This window comes from Sturnira hondurensis, unplaced genomic scaffold (assembly GCF_014824575.4).
Source record: "Sturnira hondurensis isolate 20B ecotype Veracruz unplaced genomic scaffold, ASM1482457v3 Scaffold0014745, whole genome shotgun sequence".
Taxonomy (NCBI): domain Eukaryota; kingdom Metazoa; phylum Chordata; class Mammalia; order Chiroptera; family Phyllostomidae; genus Sturnira; species Sturnira hondurensis.
Genome location: NW_028087376.1, coordinates 1,377,432 through 1,394,738, shown reverse-complemented (window position 1 = coordinate 1,394,738; position 17,307 = coordinate 1,377,432). Strand labels below are relative to the sequence as shown.

General features: G+C 43.2%; 1 protein-coding gene across 1 annotated transcript; it reads left to right on the top strand.

Annotated features, from left to right (window-relative positions):
• Window positions 1-5,311: 5,311 nt before the first annotated feature.
• On the top strand, window positions 5,312-15,438 carry GABARAPL2 (GABA type A receptor associated protein like 2). Its single transcript, XM_037063597.1, has 4 exons — window positions 5,312-5,486; window positions 5,829-5,884; window positions 7,050-7,222; window positions 14,830-15,438. The coding sequence occupies exons 1-4, from the start codon at window positions 5,453-5,455 to the stop codon at window positions 14,918-14,920; spliced, it is 354 nt and encodes a 117-aa protein (XP_036919492.1). The 5' UTR covers window positions 5,312-5,452; the 3' UTR covers window positions 14,921-15,438.
• The last annotated feature ends 1,869 nt before the right edge of the window (window positions 15,439-17,307 follow it).

Below are 17,307 nucleotides of genomic sequence, written 5' to 3'. Positions count from 1 at the left end.
TGCGTTTTCCCGAGGGCTGAGTGGAAATAGTGTTTCCCTGCGCCGAAATCGTAGCTGTCGTGTTAGTATTTGCGTAAGGTAAGTTCTTCATAAAAGTTGACTCAAAGTAAATATCTATTTGTCTTTCGTTAAATATGAATTAGTGGTTATTTCCAAAGGTCTAGCACACCATATACATTGGAGGAAAACACAGGACATAAATGTGCCCATGGTCTTGGACCTGGTCCAGTGCTAAGACCAAACCCAGGTCCCTTTGTCTCCAAATTTTCTGTTGCTTTTACTATACTCCATAGCATCACCGACAGAGAAACACGACACAAATCTCCCAGTTCTTCACAGGATAAAGAATAATTACTACATAGGTCTTTCTGTTATACTTTGTTTTGGGTACAAGCTTGGCTACCGGCTTTAGGGGAAAATGTGGTCCTCCTCAAAATTAACATTGGCTTATCACTGAATTGACTGCTTCCGTCTCCTGCCCCAAATAAGTATTTCGGACATGGCAGAAGAATTTACTTTCTTTCTTTTTTAAAACTATGGTTCATATCCAAGTTCATCAAAAGGCCCTGAAGGGTCACATTACAGTGCCACGACAAGAGTGTGAGGTTTGTGTTCATAGTGGAGTCCAGTACTTGATGTTATTATTTTGAAGGCAACACCTAGAAATGGCTTTTAGATGAAGAGCATAGCCAAGATCCTAACACAGAGGGAGGTCAAGACATGCCCATCTGGAAAAACTATCCAGGATCCATACCACAGTTCAAGATGACAAGGTCATCACCCATGTCAAGATGCTTTTGACATCCGGTCTAGTACTACTTGCTTTAAAGCTTTTCTGGGTGGCAACAGAAACTCTTAAATACAGCAGTTGTATTTCTTAAACCTTATGCTATTATTCTGAGACTGTATTGTATTTATGCTTTAAGTGGATGACTTTCATTTATTTAAACTAACCACTAAAATAAGAGTCTAAACTAGATGGTTCTAGTGTCATCTTTTGAGAGTGGCTGTGCTCTGGAAGGAGGTGTTTTCCTTCAAAGCTCCTTTCTTCAGCAGAAGGAAACACACATGTTGTAGCTAGTGTTAGCATAGTCACTTTCGAAACAGGGAGGTGACTGCTAAGAATTTAGGTGTATTAAGTGCCCCAGCTTCCGTGAGCTGTCATGAGCTTTGCAAAACTGTTTAACAATATTTACTTTTTGTTGCCATGATTTGAGGAAGCTAGTCTTTGTGGTTTTATTTCAATTCTTTAAGAAAGAACATTAGATTTTTTTAAATGCTAAAGATATTTGTATATTGTGTCATTTTCACATATTCATGACTTTTCAGTTTACATATCCATATTCAGTTTACACATCCATCTCATGTTTCATACAATTTACCTCCAAGGACAAAAAGAGTTGTTCTCTTAAAACTACATATTTTAATCATATTCTGTTCCTTTCTAGATGCTCCCATTCAGGATCTTTTGAATCAATTTAGAACTATTGAATGTTTACTTCAAGGCTTTCCAACACTTCTTTCACCTTGAAGTATACCTATACCACTAAACCTCTGGCTTCCCATTTTCCTCTTCTAACCCCAGCTTTTGTTTCTACCTGTTAAGGAAAAATTATCCTTTGAAAAAATGTACCCTTCTCAAAACATGAAATTCACATTTTTTCTCTGAAGTCTTTCTTGATAAGTCTTACTTGGCTTCGTGTCAGCCCCATTGCCCTAAGCCATTCCTCAATATCCATGTTCATGCACCTCTCCAATATTTGAAATTTATTCTGTGTGTTTGATAGGTCTGTTAATGTGTAATTACATATATTCAGTATCCTGTTTCTTCTCCTGACTCACCTCTTCAACTAACCACCCCCTCAAGGAAGGCATCCAGTGTCCTTAGAACATTCAATAAGCCAAATATAATTACCCAGTAGGTAAAGAAAGTTATAGATTATATATAATTTATATATATATAATTTTCAATCATCAAGGCAGATCAGAGAAGCCAATTAGAATGGTGAACTTGAAAGACACATCACGAAAGCAGGTAAAGACAGAAAACAGAAAGACAATACTTTGGCCAAAATAAAACTCTTAATTCTAGTTGGATCCTCAAGCTGGATCCATCCTATTTCAATAAATGGCAACATCATTGAAATCATCAGGTGTCATGCCTATGGATTGGTGGATGGTGGGTTGTTCCCCTGAGAAGTGTACTAAGCTCTTCTGTGTGCAAGGTGGTGTACACATGTTTTGGATTAGGACACAATGACCAACTCTGTAAAGGGAAGCAGAGGTTTCAGTCCAATTTCTAACTCATCCAGTAATTCACTGTCAGATGGTGAACAACCATTTTCATTCCTCAGTGTTTAATTCTATTTGTAAAAAAAAAAATGCGCTTACATTTTTCACTTACTCTTTAGCTAATTCCATCCAGTTCAATAATTTCAAATACTTCTCTCCTGAATTTGGACTCATAGATCCTTTTACCTGCATCTATATCTTCACTTGGGTGTGTCTCTTGGACATCTTATACTTAACATATCCAAAATAAAACACTTAAAATTTTTTTATTGATTCTGGAGAGGGAAAGGGAGGGAGAAAGAGAAGGAGAGAAACATTGAAGTGAAAGAGAAACATCACTCCCTGGCTGGTGTAGCTCAGTGGATTGAGCGCGGGCTGTGAATTAAAGGGTCCCCAGTTTGATTCCCAATCAAAGCACATGCTCAGGTTGCCTGCCAGGTACCCAGTGAGGGCCACGTGAGACACAACCACACATTGATGTTTCTCTCCCTCTCTTCCCCTCTCTCTAAGAATAAATAAATTAATTAATTTAAAAAAAAAGAAAGAGAAACATCAATCAGTTGCCTCTTGTATGTGCCCTAACCAGGCATCAGTCACCAAACCCACAACCCAGTCATGTGCCCTGAATGGGAATCGAACTAGCAACCTTTCTGTTCCCAGAAACAGAACACCCAACCAACTGAGCCACACTGGCCAGGGCCAAAATAAAACTCTTAATTCTAGTTGGATCCTCAAGCTGGATCCATCCTATTTCAATAAATGGCAATTTCATTCTTCAGAACATCTTGACTTTGACTTGTCCCTCACACCTCATATCCCATCAGCAGATTTTGTCAGCGCTACCTTCAAAATATATTTATGGAGTACAACTATTTTCCACACGTGCACAGACATTTCTTGGTGTAAGCCATCATTTTTCACCTACATTGTCACAGTAACCTTTTTAAAAAAGATTTTATTTATTTATCTTTAGAGGGGAAGGAGAGGGAGAGAAACATCAATGTATGGTTGCCTTTCGTGCATCCCCTGCTGGGAGTTGGCCTGCAGGGAACCAGTCTGCAACCCAGGCATGTGCCCTGACTGGGAATCGAACCGCGATCCTCTGGTTCGCAGGCCCGTGCTCAATCCACTGAGCTACACCAGCCAGGGCTCACAGTAACCTTTTAAAAATTGATTTTAGAAAGAAAAGGGGGAGACAGAGAGAGAAACATCAGTTTTGTTGTTCCACTTATTTATGCATTCATTGGTTGATTCTTAGAAGTGCCTTGACCGGGACAGAACCCACAACCTTGATATAGTAGGAAATGCTCTAACCAACTGAGCTCTCCAGCCAGGGCCTCTTAACTCTTCCTCTCACTTCCATCCTCAACCCACTGTAGTCTACATCTATGCAGAAGCTAGCCTGATCATTTAAAAAGGAAAGTTATATCATGTCACACCTCTGCTTAACATGGAATTAATTCAAACACCATTCTATTAAAAACAAACACAAGATCTAGAACCCAAAACAGTGTTCTAGATCTTTTAATCTCATCTTCTGGCACACTCCCCCTTGTTTATTCAGCTCCAGCCACAAGGGGCTCCTTCCTGCTCCTGGAATATGCCAATCCCTTCCTCAAATGACCATTCTACCACACCCCACTCTCAAGTCACCAACAGTTTTATTTTTCTAAGCAGCACCTGACATTTATTTTCTGGTCTTGTTTCACTAGAATGTAAACTCCATGACAGCTGTTTTTCCCAATACCTACAACAGTGTTCCTATACACAGCAACAATAATATTTGGTAGGAAATTTAAAGGATATTTCACTTCAAACAGAAAAAGTTTGGGTTGCTTAGAAACACAATTTAAAAATAACAAAAATAATTTTGGAATGAAACTAGGTTCCACAGCATCCATCAAGAATTTCAACTGTAGGAAATGATGACTGACAATGTTCAAACATCCAGGCCTTTCAGGTGCCTCAGAAGTACAGGCACGTGGCAAGGATCATGTGCCCAATTAAGCGAATATCCATTCTTGTTACCTGTTCACCAGCTCATAAACATGTGATGACCTAGAGCAGACTGCCCTGATGACTTTGCTAAGAAGAAAGGAATGACATCACTGGAGATCCCGAAATCTCAGGCAGATGACACATACACACAGAGCGTAGGCTGTGCTTGCTGAATCTCACACTGACTGCCAAGGAAGCCTGTTCATGACCAGCTACCAGGGGAATTCTCCAAGTCTGAGAGTCACCTCTAACTTCTCTGCCTATTAAGATTAAGGGGTCTCTTTGTGATCAGTGTGAGGTTACAGTTCTCAAATGCATATTTCTGACAACTTTTCTTAAATGTTTATTCAAACACATATTCATGAATAAAGGAAGGAAACTGGGTTTGTTTAAACTCAATTTCTAGGTCCAAGGCAACCTATCATGGCTGCCCTTAATACTGAACCCGCCTGGATTGTCATCAGTACCTTCCCCCACCCTGTTACTCCAAGGGCCACATGCAGCCCAGGATGGCCGAGAATGAGGCCCAACACAAAATCGTAAATTTACTTAAAACATTAGGAGATTTTTTTTTGTGGTTATATGTCACAATGTATTTAATGTGTGGCCCAAGACAACTCTTCTTCTTTCAGTGTGGTGCAGAGGCGCCAAAAGGTTGGACACGCCCCTTCACAGAACCCGTGCCATCAGTAGTCACCAGAGACCCCTCTTCTGTCATACGTAACTCCAAAACCCCCCTCTTGTCACTAACGCCCCAGTCAGACTTCCTTCATGAACAGTCTTCTATAAGAACTCTATCCTATCAGCTAGACCCTCAAACTCCCCTTCCCGGTACCAACGTCCCCCGAGACACTACTATTACAATTCCCGGATATCTCCTTCCCAGTCGCCAATTCCCTCACTTAAGCCCCTGGTGCCACCAATTTACACCCCGCGTCTCCCAGTCCAGACCAACGCCTTCGCGCCCGGCCTCTCCCCGCTGGCACCTCGTCTGTAGGAGCGGCGCCGGAAGCCCCGCCCCTGCCGGTTGCTAGGCGCCGGCAGCCGGAAGTCCCGCCTGCTGTGTAGTCGCCGCCGCCGCCGCCGCTGTCGTTGTTGTTGTGGTTGGTGCTCTGAGCTCCGCGGCTCCGAGAGCCGGCTGAGTCCCTTCTCCGCCGCCGCCATGAAGTGGATGTTTAAGGAGGACCACTCTCTGGGTGAGCATCGGGCCACTGGCCGGGCTGTAGGAGCCGACTGTGGTCCCCTCCCCCACTTGGGCCGCTCTGGGCTGGGCTGGGCTGGGCTGGGCCGGGCAGGGCGGATGCCGCTCTTTAGGTTAGGGTCTCTGAGGCCCCAGTCCCCAGACCGGCTCCCCACGGACCCCGTGCCCCCTTCGGAAGGCCTTTACGGGAGCCAGGGGCTCACGGACCAAGACAGCTGGGACTCTCGAATGAGGGCCCGGGGCATGCGTAGGTCGCGGGGTGGGGGGGAGGAGGGAAGTGGGCCCGGGAACCTGTCGGCGGCCAGGCGGCTGTCATCCCGGTGTGTTTCTCCAACAGAACACAGATGCGTGGAATCCGCGAAGATCCGAGCAAAATATCCGGACCGGGTTCCGGTGAGTGGACTCCCCGCCCCTTCACCTCACTGTCACCTCTTTCTTCTAGTACTCTTGATAGGGCCCAGATCGTTCAACAGTTGACAAGTTAAGGTTCCAGTCCCAGTACAGCAGCAGCCGGGCCTGACTGGATTAAGGGTTGTCCGGGGCCGAGCGTGAGGGGCTCTGGATGGTACTGTTTAGGGTGCTTGGGCGCTCAATCTCCCGATCTAGGCCAGTGAGCTGCCTGAGCCTCTAGGCTCCCTCAGCAATTATGTAAGGAACGATATTCTAGGACAGGGCAACAGGTCACTGCCACTTTGGGGAACAGTGGTGGAGGGAGACCATCACTTTGGACTTGGAAGTGATACTTTAGTCTCAGGACAGCCTCATCTTTAACTTTGAACCCCCATCTTTACCTGACTTCCAGCTCACTTCTCTCACCTTGACCATGTCATCTTTTCCTGGCAAAAGAAAAAAGAAAAAAAAAAAGCTGAGAAGCCGCCGAAAACTCCTCCCATATTTTTTTCTTAATCAGTATTAAATATGATCCTATATTTCTTCCATGGTAAGGGAGGTGGTTTCTGTAATCCTTATTGATTTTTAAAGGATGTCAGGCGTGTTATTGTAGCTCATTGCTTGTACTTCCTGTGGAGAGGGGGCAGGAGATACAAATTTGAAACGTGGTTCAGAGAAAAGCAACAGGCCAAATGCACAGCAGCCTGGGTTCCTGGCTGGTTGGGAGTGCCAGTGCTTCCCATTAGTCCATCCATTCTCATTTCCTGTGTTCCTAGGGATCCTAATTCCCCTGAAGTGCAGATCCATTCTGGGGTCTTGGGATAACAAGGCTGCAGAGCAAACTCCCACAGATACTGCCCCATCTGCCCAGACAAAATATTGAAAAGCTTTGTGTTAAAGGCTGTGTTTCTCTTATGCACGTAAAGATCAGGGATAAGAAATATTAATAATTGAACACAGAAAAGCACTTACTGTTTCCCTATAACACATTTATATTGGTTTTTAACTCCAGAGTGTGTGGTTTAGTAAGTCAAGGGCATATTTCTTCATGTTGTGCAACTCCCCACCCACCTCCTTGCTTACATATTATTTTCCTCAGTTCCCTGACAATGCAAGGCCAAGAGCCTCACATGAGAAATCTAGTCCTGACCACTCTTTGGTTTCCCAGGTGATTGTGGAAAAAGTATCAGGCTCTCAGATTGTTGACATTGACAAACGGAAGTATCTGGTTCCATCTGACATCACTGTGGCTCAGTTCATGTGGATCATCAGGAAAAGGATCCAGCTTCCTTCTGAAAAGGCAATCTTCCTGTTTGTGGATAAGACAGTCCCACAGTCCAGGTGAGAGATATTTACTGGTATGGGCCATCTGTTTGGCTGTTTACACAACTCAAAATTTGGGGGGTGTGAAAATTCTTACAGATCCTGGCTGGAAATCCAGACTTTGTGCTAACATCAGTAACTGAATGAAAATAAGGTCCGTAATATATGGGAGTATACTTAGGGTTAAAAAAATACAACCAGACCTGAACTTAAAAAAACTGATGAAATCTACCTTAGACCCCCAAGAACCCTTTAAAACAGTTGGGGGATTAACTCAGGCTTGAGCCACTACTAGAACTGTAGCCTAAAATGGTTCTCTCCAAATGGCTCCTGAACTGGGTCCTGTCATTCTCCATCAGGAGCCTGTGTGCCTTGCTGAGGTGGAGCTGTAGTTAGTCACCGACGTGCTTGCTTTCCAAACTTAGTTCTGCAACTGCGAGTCTCTAGCTGCACCTGATCTTCAACACGCTGGAATGGCTGCCGTTCATCATAGGTCTCTCTACAGACTTAAGCCTCCCTTAACTGCCATCTGTTCTTACTGTCAGAGTCTGACTGTGGAAAGAGGAAAGTGGAGGGCTCAGTCTAGTTCCCTGGTCCTCCCTTCCTTTACTGATTGAATACGCCTACACCCTCTGCCAGATGCTGGCCCCTCTTCCCTGAGTGTGAGTTCCTGGCTGCATCTCCTCTCTGTGACCCAAATAAGTTTAATTTATTGTCCCCTCCAAAAAGTAGTACTTCTAAAAGCTCAGGCTTTTAGAAGCCCTGGGAAATAGTGTAATGTGTTTAAAGGAATGTTCCTTTCGAAAATCCTTGAAAGCTCTAGAAGAGGCCTAGGCCATATTCTAGTCCTTTTCCTATGAAAGGCAGAAAGCTCTTTTTTTATCTTAAAGAGGTTATGTCTTCATTCATATCACCTGCAATTTCTGCAAGACCTTGGTGACTCTGTTTCCTCCTTCCTAGAAAGTATGTGACTTAGTGGAAATACCTGATTATGACCTGTGGCACTGAGTTTATTTCCTTGGGTTCTGATCCTCTGATACTGGAAGGAAATGAAGCAGGTTTTGGGGGTGATTAAGATTACTCTAATGACTCAGTGTTAATCTTACCATTAAAATGGCTGCAAATTTTAGCAACTGCCTCTTCCTCCCATTATCCCTGATATATAAGTAGAATTGGAAATGAGCCTTGCCTGGTGTGCCTCAGTAGATTGATCACTGGCCTGTGAATCAAGGGTTTGCCGGTTCAATTCCCAGTCTAGGGCACATGCCTGGGTTACGGGCCAGGTCCCCGGTAGGGGGTGAGCAAGAGGCAACCACACATCGATGTTTCTGTCCATCTCTCTCTCCTTTCCTTCCCCTCTCTAAAAATAAATAAATAGTGCACAAAAAATAGAATTGGAAATGAAAAGCCATTCTTAGGGCAGCAGAGGCTAGCTACTTCAGGGCCATTTCCTCTCCAACCTGGTAAGAATCTGCCCTAAAGGCCTTTAGCGCCAGTTTATGACTCCCTTAAACACTTAAAGCAGCAGTGTTTTGTTCGGGGGTTTTATTCTTAAAGACATACTTGTTTATAAATAAGAGACCCGTGACATCATGGGGCTTTATGCAGGTACTGATCACCTGATAGCACAAACAGAATTGCCACAGGGTCTCCTTCCTGAAGCTCCTGTGCGACTCATCTTCTCCATCTCCTTCCCCAGGGCAGTTTAGCAGCCTTTTTTCTCAGCTCTCTCCAGACTCCTTAGGGGAAAGCCCAGGTTCTCTCTGAAAACCTTCAGTTTTGCTGCCTTCAGAGAGACTGGGGAAATGAGTTGAGAAAGGATGAACCCAACCCTGCAAGAGCCCTTCCCCATCTAGAAACCCACACACAGGTCTGCACATGGATCACTCGTACCTGAGGCTTCCATTATACCTGCCTTGGAGCAGAACTCTGGGGGAGTATTCTGAACACAGATGATCACCCTGTAGAATGTTGTGGTTTAGTATTAAAATATCTATTCTAGAAATAGAAGCAAGTCCCTCAGAGTTTTACTTCCTAAATTCTTTCTGAGTTCAGTTTTTCAAAAAGGGGGAATCTTAACTACCTTCTTGCATTTATCTTTGGAAAGTTCAATTCTCTGCCTAGGTTCCAGCATCCAGAATCAGGCCAAAAACGAAAAGAAAACTATGGGTGGGTGCAGACAGAACTTGAGAAAGCACATCAGTGTATAAGTTTCCCAGTCACAGCATTGGAAGGGAACCCAGGCCTGGCAATGGTACCTACTTTTTGGTCTTTGTTTAGATTTAGAACACAGACAAGAACCTTGTTAATCTTGTTTAAATAGAAACAAGAGCATACTATTAACTAAAATATCTCTAGGTTGTGATGATTTGAGAATGTTACATTGGTAAACCTGTGTTGTTTAATATTATAGTGTTTAGTTGTTTCTGGGTCTTAAAAAAGTACTAAGTAAAAGGAGGTTGTGATTTCTTATAGTCCATTCAAACTTTATGTAGAAATGTGCTTAAATCAAGCACTTTTTACCATTTCTGGGTAAATACCTCTTTAGTAATGGGGTTTATTTCAGCCAATAAGTAAGTTTATTTATATCAGAGAAAAATTTGATAAAAGGAACAAGCAGTGATTAATTTTTATTTTTTAGAATCTCAGGAGCATTCAGGGTCACACTGACTTTCACTTTAAGGCATTATCGTTCCAGGATCCACAGCAGGGTCCTCTGTCCTCCCACCTCATCCCACCTACCTTCCCCTGCTGGAAAAGAGATAAATGCGGGTCCAGTGGAAACACGCATGCTCCAGAGCAGATGGATAGCCAGGTGTGCTTATCAGTCCAGCTAATTCATGAGTCAGGCAGGATCCCACAGCCTCCATGACCTGACCTTGGTTGCAGGACAAGAGAAGGTTCTGCAGGGAATGGGCATCCACACAGCTGTAGGTCAGTCTCCTAGTTCATAGGCTTTTGAGTAGCTTAAAACTGAGCAGCATGGCCATTCTTGGATATGGATTCTCCAAAAGGCTATTGGTTGGTTAGTTTGGATCTGTGACCCTGAATAGAGTAGTTAGAGACAAGTTTTTAAGGGGCAATCTAGGTTCATTCTGTTCAGAACTTCAGGGTCCCACCACCTGGCCTGAATCTGCCATTGGCTTTTCCCATGTCTTTCCCCGTCAGACTCAGAGCTTGGAAGGTGGGAGTACCTCTCGTCCTCAGCAGCATCCTTCTAGGATGAGTGCATGTGGTACTTGATGCCCCTGTGGTATGCATTAGTATTAGACTGGAGGCCACCTTTGGGTGTCTTCTGCAACCAGTAACTTAGGCAGGAAGCCTTGGAGTTGAAGTGCTGTTTGCGAGTGGTCAGGTTATCCAGTGAGCCTGTACAGCTTAGGCAGGCACACGCATCAGAGCTGCCTCTGTGCTTCAGAATCCTCAGGCGTTCCAGCAGCAGGCTGCTCACTGCTATGTGGCTCGGCCTCTGGGAATTCTGAGAGGGAAGGTCATCTTGGAGGCTGTGGAACTTGTAGTGACACAGCAGCCTTCTGCAATAGACTGCCTGCTGACTGTTCTTTTAGTGGGACTTAAAAACCTTTTTTAAAAAGCTATTTGCAGCCCAGCTCTTTTTGGCTCCAGGCCAAGTTACTTTGACTGTGTATGTCTGTGTCCTGGTACTACAGTGCTGTTTTCAAATCATACTGTACAGATGTGCCAGTCTTCTTTCGTGGTGCCCAGGGAAGCTTCAAAATCAGGCATTCAGTCAGGGGCTGCTCGATGGGGTTGAGCATTGTCAGTTTTCAAGTTCTGCCCAAGGGGTACCCGGAGTATAAGGACACAGTGCTATTGCCAACTAAAGTTTCCACACAAAGCTGCATGACAGAAAAGGAGAACAGTGAGAGGACTCTTAAAGTCATTAGGCGCACAGCCCTCTCGTTGTCAAATTACAGGATCTGAAGGAGAGAGTGTTAAGAGCTGGATACTCAGTGTGTGATGCAGAGGCTGGCAGTAGTGACCTTACTTGGGACTTGTTAGAAGTGTCACGGCCCCCACCTTGGCCTTCTGGTGATTATGTATGCACGTTTGTTTGTGTGAAGAGCACTGTGCTAAGGAAGATCTCTAGAACGTACAGGGATGCTGACATTGGGGCTTTAGATCTAGCTGTATATGAACTTGGAGGCAGCACCGGATGATGGTAAGAATGTCTCCTGGCTTTGTGACCTGGGGTAAATTATTTGACCTCTCAGCCTCACTTTTATGTATGAACTATGGATTATGAAAGTACTTGCTTATAAGATTGTTGTGAGGATAAAGAGTTAATGTATGTAATGCAGTTAGATCAGTGCTTGGCACATTTCTGTTTGCTGTTATAGTTAGCATTTTTATGATCAGCCTCTGTAGCTGCTGTGGCACTGATTAAGCAAATTAAAAACCCCAAGCTTTACTTTAAAGACAATGGAATCTAAAGATAGAAAGTCCGGTGATTTCCCCACCTCCCACCTCAGTCTCAGAGCCTGCCTTAGACTGCAGTGGTTTCAGTGGTCACTTTGCTGCAGACAGACTAGAGAGTCTCGGGTGGGACACTAGTGTGTGTAAAGCTGCTCAAGTATTTCTAATTCAGCAGGTCTTCTGACCTGCTAGGAAAATTGCAGAACTTAGTCTGTCAGATGGAAGCAAACTTGCATAGGCACCAAGGGGTGGCTGGCTGCCTTTGAATTACACACAGTATCTGTTACTTCTGTGTCTAAACCCCTGTGGTAATAGTAGTGGGGAGATGGTTGGGACAGGTCTCATCAAGGTCACCCTAGATACTTAGACAGAATGGGGCAAAGGGAGTTGTGGCCGTAGCTGTAGCTCTTTTCCTCCTAGCCTCATTCTGAGGAGTCTCAAACAAAAGCAGAGTTCCTTGGGGCATTCCCAAACACCAGAGTAAAAATCTCGACAGACTCAGCTGCTTGTTCAGGCCCTTTGCTAGCAGATGGCTCCTTGCTCCACTTCCTGTCATGTTACTCTGCTTCCTGATCACATGGCTCTTAAAGATAAGCATCTTGAAAAAACAAAGAAAAAGGACAGGCATCTAGCCCTGGCTGGCTAGCTCTGGTTGGTTAGAACATCGTCATACACTGAGGTTGCAGGTCATTCCCTGGTCAGAGCACATACAAGAACCAACTAATGAATGCAGAAATAAGTAGAACAACAAATCAGTGTTTCTTTCCCTTTCTCTCTCTCTCTCTCTCAAAAAAATCAGTTTAGAAAAATATATTGGAAAAAAAGGCAAGCATCTATCTTCCTTTGGCAAAGGGACTGGTTCTCAACCTGGATGCACATGAAATTATCTTTGGCATTTTAAAACATGCTGATGCCTGGGTCCTACATCTCCAGAGGTTCAGATTTAATTGGTCTGGCATGGGGTGTAGGCATGGAGATGTTTTTAAAGCTCCCCATTGTTTCTGATGTGCAGTTAAGGTTGAGACCCCCACTCCAGGTGTTCTCATGAGCAAGGTTCCTCCCTTCACCCACTGCTCCCCGAGTCCTCACATGTTCCAGGGCAGTGCTGTCGATAGGAATGGCATTCGAGCTGCATTTGTTACTTTAAATTTTCTAATAGTCATATTAAGAAAGAAACATTTAAAATTAATTTTAATGTTTTATTTATCTAGTATATCCAGAATGCCATCATTACAGCACGTAATCAAAATTGAGGTATTCTACATCCTTTTTCCATACTAAGTCTTTGAAATTTTGTGTTATGTTTTGTACTTACAGCACATCCCAAGTAAGCCACATTTCAAGTGCTGAATGTAGTTAGTGGCTACTGTATTGAACAGTAAAAATATGGGACATTTCTATCATAGCAGAACTTTCTAGCAAACAGTGCTGATCCAGGGAGTCCTTGTTTTACAAATTCCAGGTTAAGGGATCCTCACAAGAAGTGCTGTTTCATTGCACAAGGTGCTGATGACAGGCCATTTCATATTCCTACTTATCCACCCCCACTTTGTTACTTAATAATTCTTATCTACCCACACTGTCAAATGGGCTGAGCTTGAAACTGGGTGGGAAGAGTAAGAAAGGAAAAACTCCCCTTTACAAATGTAGCCTGTGACAGAGGTGCCACAAAGCCTGCCAGGAGCACAGCAGCAGAGGGGGGCAGTCCTTGCTTCCCCAGGTTGAGGCCCTAGACCCCTTGTTGTGCACCCCCAGTGGCCCTTGTTTCACTGAGTCCTGCATTTGGTGTCTCTTGGGATTGGTCCAGGCTGGTGACCTTGATGTCTCTGGCTGGCTCTCCGACTGTTGCTGCTTTACTGCTGGTTCTGGTTGACCTTACCACTTATGGTTACACTGATGCTTTGCACATGTCTTCTACTACTTCTCATCTCTAATACTACATTCAGTGGCTAGAGAGCTCACCCGGGGTCCCCGGTGTTACTAGTATTAACTGTGGAGCCGGTACAGCTCAGTTTCATGGCAGAGAACTAGAGCAGTTCTCCTCGACTGCAGTCTGGCTTGTGGCTTAGGGAAAGCTAGCTTTCCTAGCCACGTGTTTAGTTTGAGCAGTGTCTGTTTCTGGAGGGTTCTTAAGAAGGTTGGCCAGGGCTTCTTTGGATCCTGGATATAATCTGAGAGATGTCTGCATCACACGTGAGGAAAAGAACTTCTCTTTGATGATGCTGACACAGGTCTCTAGAACACAGGGGTTTTGGTGGGGGAGCTTCCACAGAATGAACCTACTTGTAGGTACATGTCTAGAAATAACCAATAAACCTACCTGAGGCAGAAGAAAGCTCCATGTACTCTTCCTTTCCTTAGTCCTTCACCCACATGGAGATGGGCCTCATAGGCTCTTAATTTTGCTTAGTTTTTTTCCATTTGCCCTTAGCATTCAGAAAGCATTCTAAATGTACTAACCAGCCAAGGCCACTCAAGGAGCTAGATAGAGTTGGCCTCTGAGGGATTAACTTTATGTGAGGTCACTTGCAAATGGCATTGCCCTGGGTCAGGAGAATGGAGATTTGATTTTAGTTACATGATTCGGCTTAATTTACCTTAATCGTTTGTGGCTCCATTTACCTTCTTTGTAACAGGAATGTAGTGCTATTGAGATCCAAGTTTCTTTTTACCACCTACCACCAAAGGTGTGGGAAAGGGTTGTTGAGTTCCTTATCCCTAAGTCATCTTTCGCAGACACCTAAACTCAGTAACCAAACTCACTTCTCAGTGTTGTTTTTTCTTTTTAAAAACTTCATTGCAACATAACTATACTTACAGAAATACACTCATTGGTTAATAGAATGCAATTTAAGTTTACCTTATTTTACGTGATTTGGACCAAAAATTGGTACATGGTTTAAACATTTAAAAAATTGGCAATCAGGTTAATTTTTATCTATTACGAATGTATATAAAAGCTCCTCCATCAAGTGCTACTAAGGCGGTAGCAAGAACCTTGAGAAACTAATCTTTGGTTTGTCTGTGAAAAATGACATGTATTGTACTGCAAAAATTATAAAATTAGTCAACAAAATAATGTTGCAATGTTTCAATGCCAGTTTACAAAGTTCAATAACTAATGGATGCTGAAAATGGGGGAGAGACTATATATACATGTTCAATGTTGTTTTTTGTTTTTCTTTTTCAAGCCTAACTATGGGACAACTTTACGAGAAGGAAAAAGATGAAGATGGATTCTTGTATGTGGCCTACAGTGGAGAGAACACGTTTGGCTTCTGAGAGCCAGGGCGGGGCTAGGCGTACCGTACCTGCTTGTGTATCTTGTAAATAGGCGGCCGTTTTCAATTACTATACCAGATCCTCTTCACCTTAGACCTATTAGTGCATTTGTAACTGGATTGATTTCTTAATATATTGGGAGGTTTTTGTTTCCTTAGACTAGTAAATTATCATACAGAGTTTTATTTTGAGTTTTTCTTTTTGTGCACTGTCCTCATGGCTATACTCTCCAGAGGTCGTGCTCCTCTGGGAATCATTTAATGAAGGTATTTCCATATTGAAGTGAGACAGGTGGGGCATTAAAGTGAAAGGGAGGAAAATGATGCATTTATTCTGGATTATGTTTGAAGTGTTAGATGGCTAAGTGTTAAAAGCATCCAAATTAAATCCTTAGCAATCAGAACACTTGCTTCACTAGATTTTGCCAACTGCCAATCAGTTGGACTGAGCTAATCTGTTCCTCTTTCTGAAACTATTAAGGTAAATAATTAACAATAAAACTTCCTCTTGTAAAGGCATTGCAGTGTGACTATGTCCTTTGTTCATCAGCTTCTGGATGTGTCAGAGAAGTAGCTCCTATGTCTGCCGGGCCAGGAGGAAGGTTTGTGGGGGCAGGACAGCACAGCCGTGAAGGAGGAGCAGTGGCCCGTGTCATGGAGAGGGACTTTTTTTAAGTGGTATGTTCACATGGTCCCGATCTTGGACCTCTGTAAAAAGGTGTGCACGGCGAGCTCCCACCACGGTCTTCTGACTGCACTCACCCTCGCCTATGGGAAACTGCTTTTACTGCCTTCTTGTTTCTTGTTAGCATTTGTTCTTGGAAGTACAATTAAATACCAGTATATATCCTTATTTTATTTTTCTTGTACAAAAGAAAACACATATACTTATGTATATTGCTTTTTTCATTTACCAATATATCCTGGTGGTTTTTCCATATCAGTCCATAGCCTTTCATTCATTTTACAGCAAATTGTATTGTGCTGTGTGGATATATGATTATTACTTAATGAGTTTCCTATAAATGGCATTTGGGTTGTTTGCAATCTTTTACATACAGTGTTGGAATAACTGTATACATATAGCCTTTATATGTACCTGTACTTGTCGAAGGTGTTGCTGTTTTATCCCTTCTTTCTAAAAATTAAGATTTAAATTTTTCCAGGCCCACGAGTTTCAAGATATTCTAAGAGGAAATGCTTACTTTCTAAATCTTCCTCAGACTGTATTAGAGGCTAGAGCCCTACATAAATTATTAGAATAAAGAAACCAGGGATCACCCATCAATCTAAGGACATGTAGTTAAAATGACTGTCAAATTTCTACTGGAGAAGAAAAACAAAGATCTTTAGCTTCATCTTTACCAAATTATATAAGCAACCTGTCAAAGCCCTCTACTGATGTCAGCTTCCCAGTTGGGATCAGAAGAAATAATTCTTGTCATAAGATCTTGTGGGTCTTTCCCAAACCTGACCCAATAAACTCTGGTGCTCTTTACTGTTACTTTCAAACTAGGAACAGAAACTGACCTCTGAGTGAGCAAGGTAAAGGGGAAGGAACAGGTTCTGTGTTTCAAGCAGTCTTGTTGGCAGTAACATAACACCCAACTCAAACTGGCTTAAGCTCTAAAAAGGCAATTTATATTTCAGCTCTCAAGGGTGGTTTACTGGCTTCAGGCATAGCTTGAACCAGAGATCCAGTGATAACATCAAAACTTCATCTCTTGGTTTTGTTTTCCTCTATGTCGACTTCATTCTCAGGCAGATGCCCTCCATGTTACGGCAAAGATGGCCTCACCAGCTTAGCGACTCCAGTAGAAGGAAGAGCATTTCTTCTGAGAACTATGTCAAAAGTACCTGGGAGGATTCTGGCCTTGCTTGATGTACTAAACAGCAGCCCCCTGCTTGGGGGAGGGGCTGATGGGAAGGAATGGTGACACCCTTCTTAAGCATGTGAACAGAATAGGGTTATACAGACACGAAGTTTAAGAAAGGGCCTTTTGACTTGTTTGTTTCACAACCACAAACCACAAATGCAACTGAGAAGAAAGAGGGAAGAAGAAAATCAAAAGACAAGTGTCATTGAAGCCAACTGTGTTTTTCTTTCTTTTAAAAGTAATTTATGTCCTGGCTGGTGTGGCTCAGAGGATTGAGTGCTGGCCTATGAACCAAAGGGTTACTGTTTCGATTCCCAGTCAGGGCACATGTCAGGGTTGTGGGCCAGGTCCCCAGTAGGGGGCACATGAAAGTTAACCACACAATGATGTTTCTCCCTCTCCCTTCCCCTCTCTAAAAGTAAATAAATAAGATCTTTAAAAAAAATAAAAAAGCTTTAAAAAAGTAATTTATAGTTAGCATTCATTGAGCACTCAACTCCTGGATATGATG

Excerpts from the sequence above, each read along its gene's own strand:
- GABARAPL2 (XM_037063597.1), top strand. The coding sequence starts at position 5,453 with ATGAAGTGGATGTTTAAGGAGGACCACTCTCTGG. Across the intron at positions 5,487-5,828 it reads TAAGGAGGACCACTCTCTGG|AACACAGATGCGTGGAATCC; the intron begins GTGAGCATCGGG and ends TTTCTCCAACAG. Across the intron at positions 7,223-14,829 it reads AAGACAGTCCCACAGTCCAG|CCTAACTATGGGACAACTTT; the intron begins GTGAGAGATATT and ends TTCTTTTTCAAG.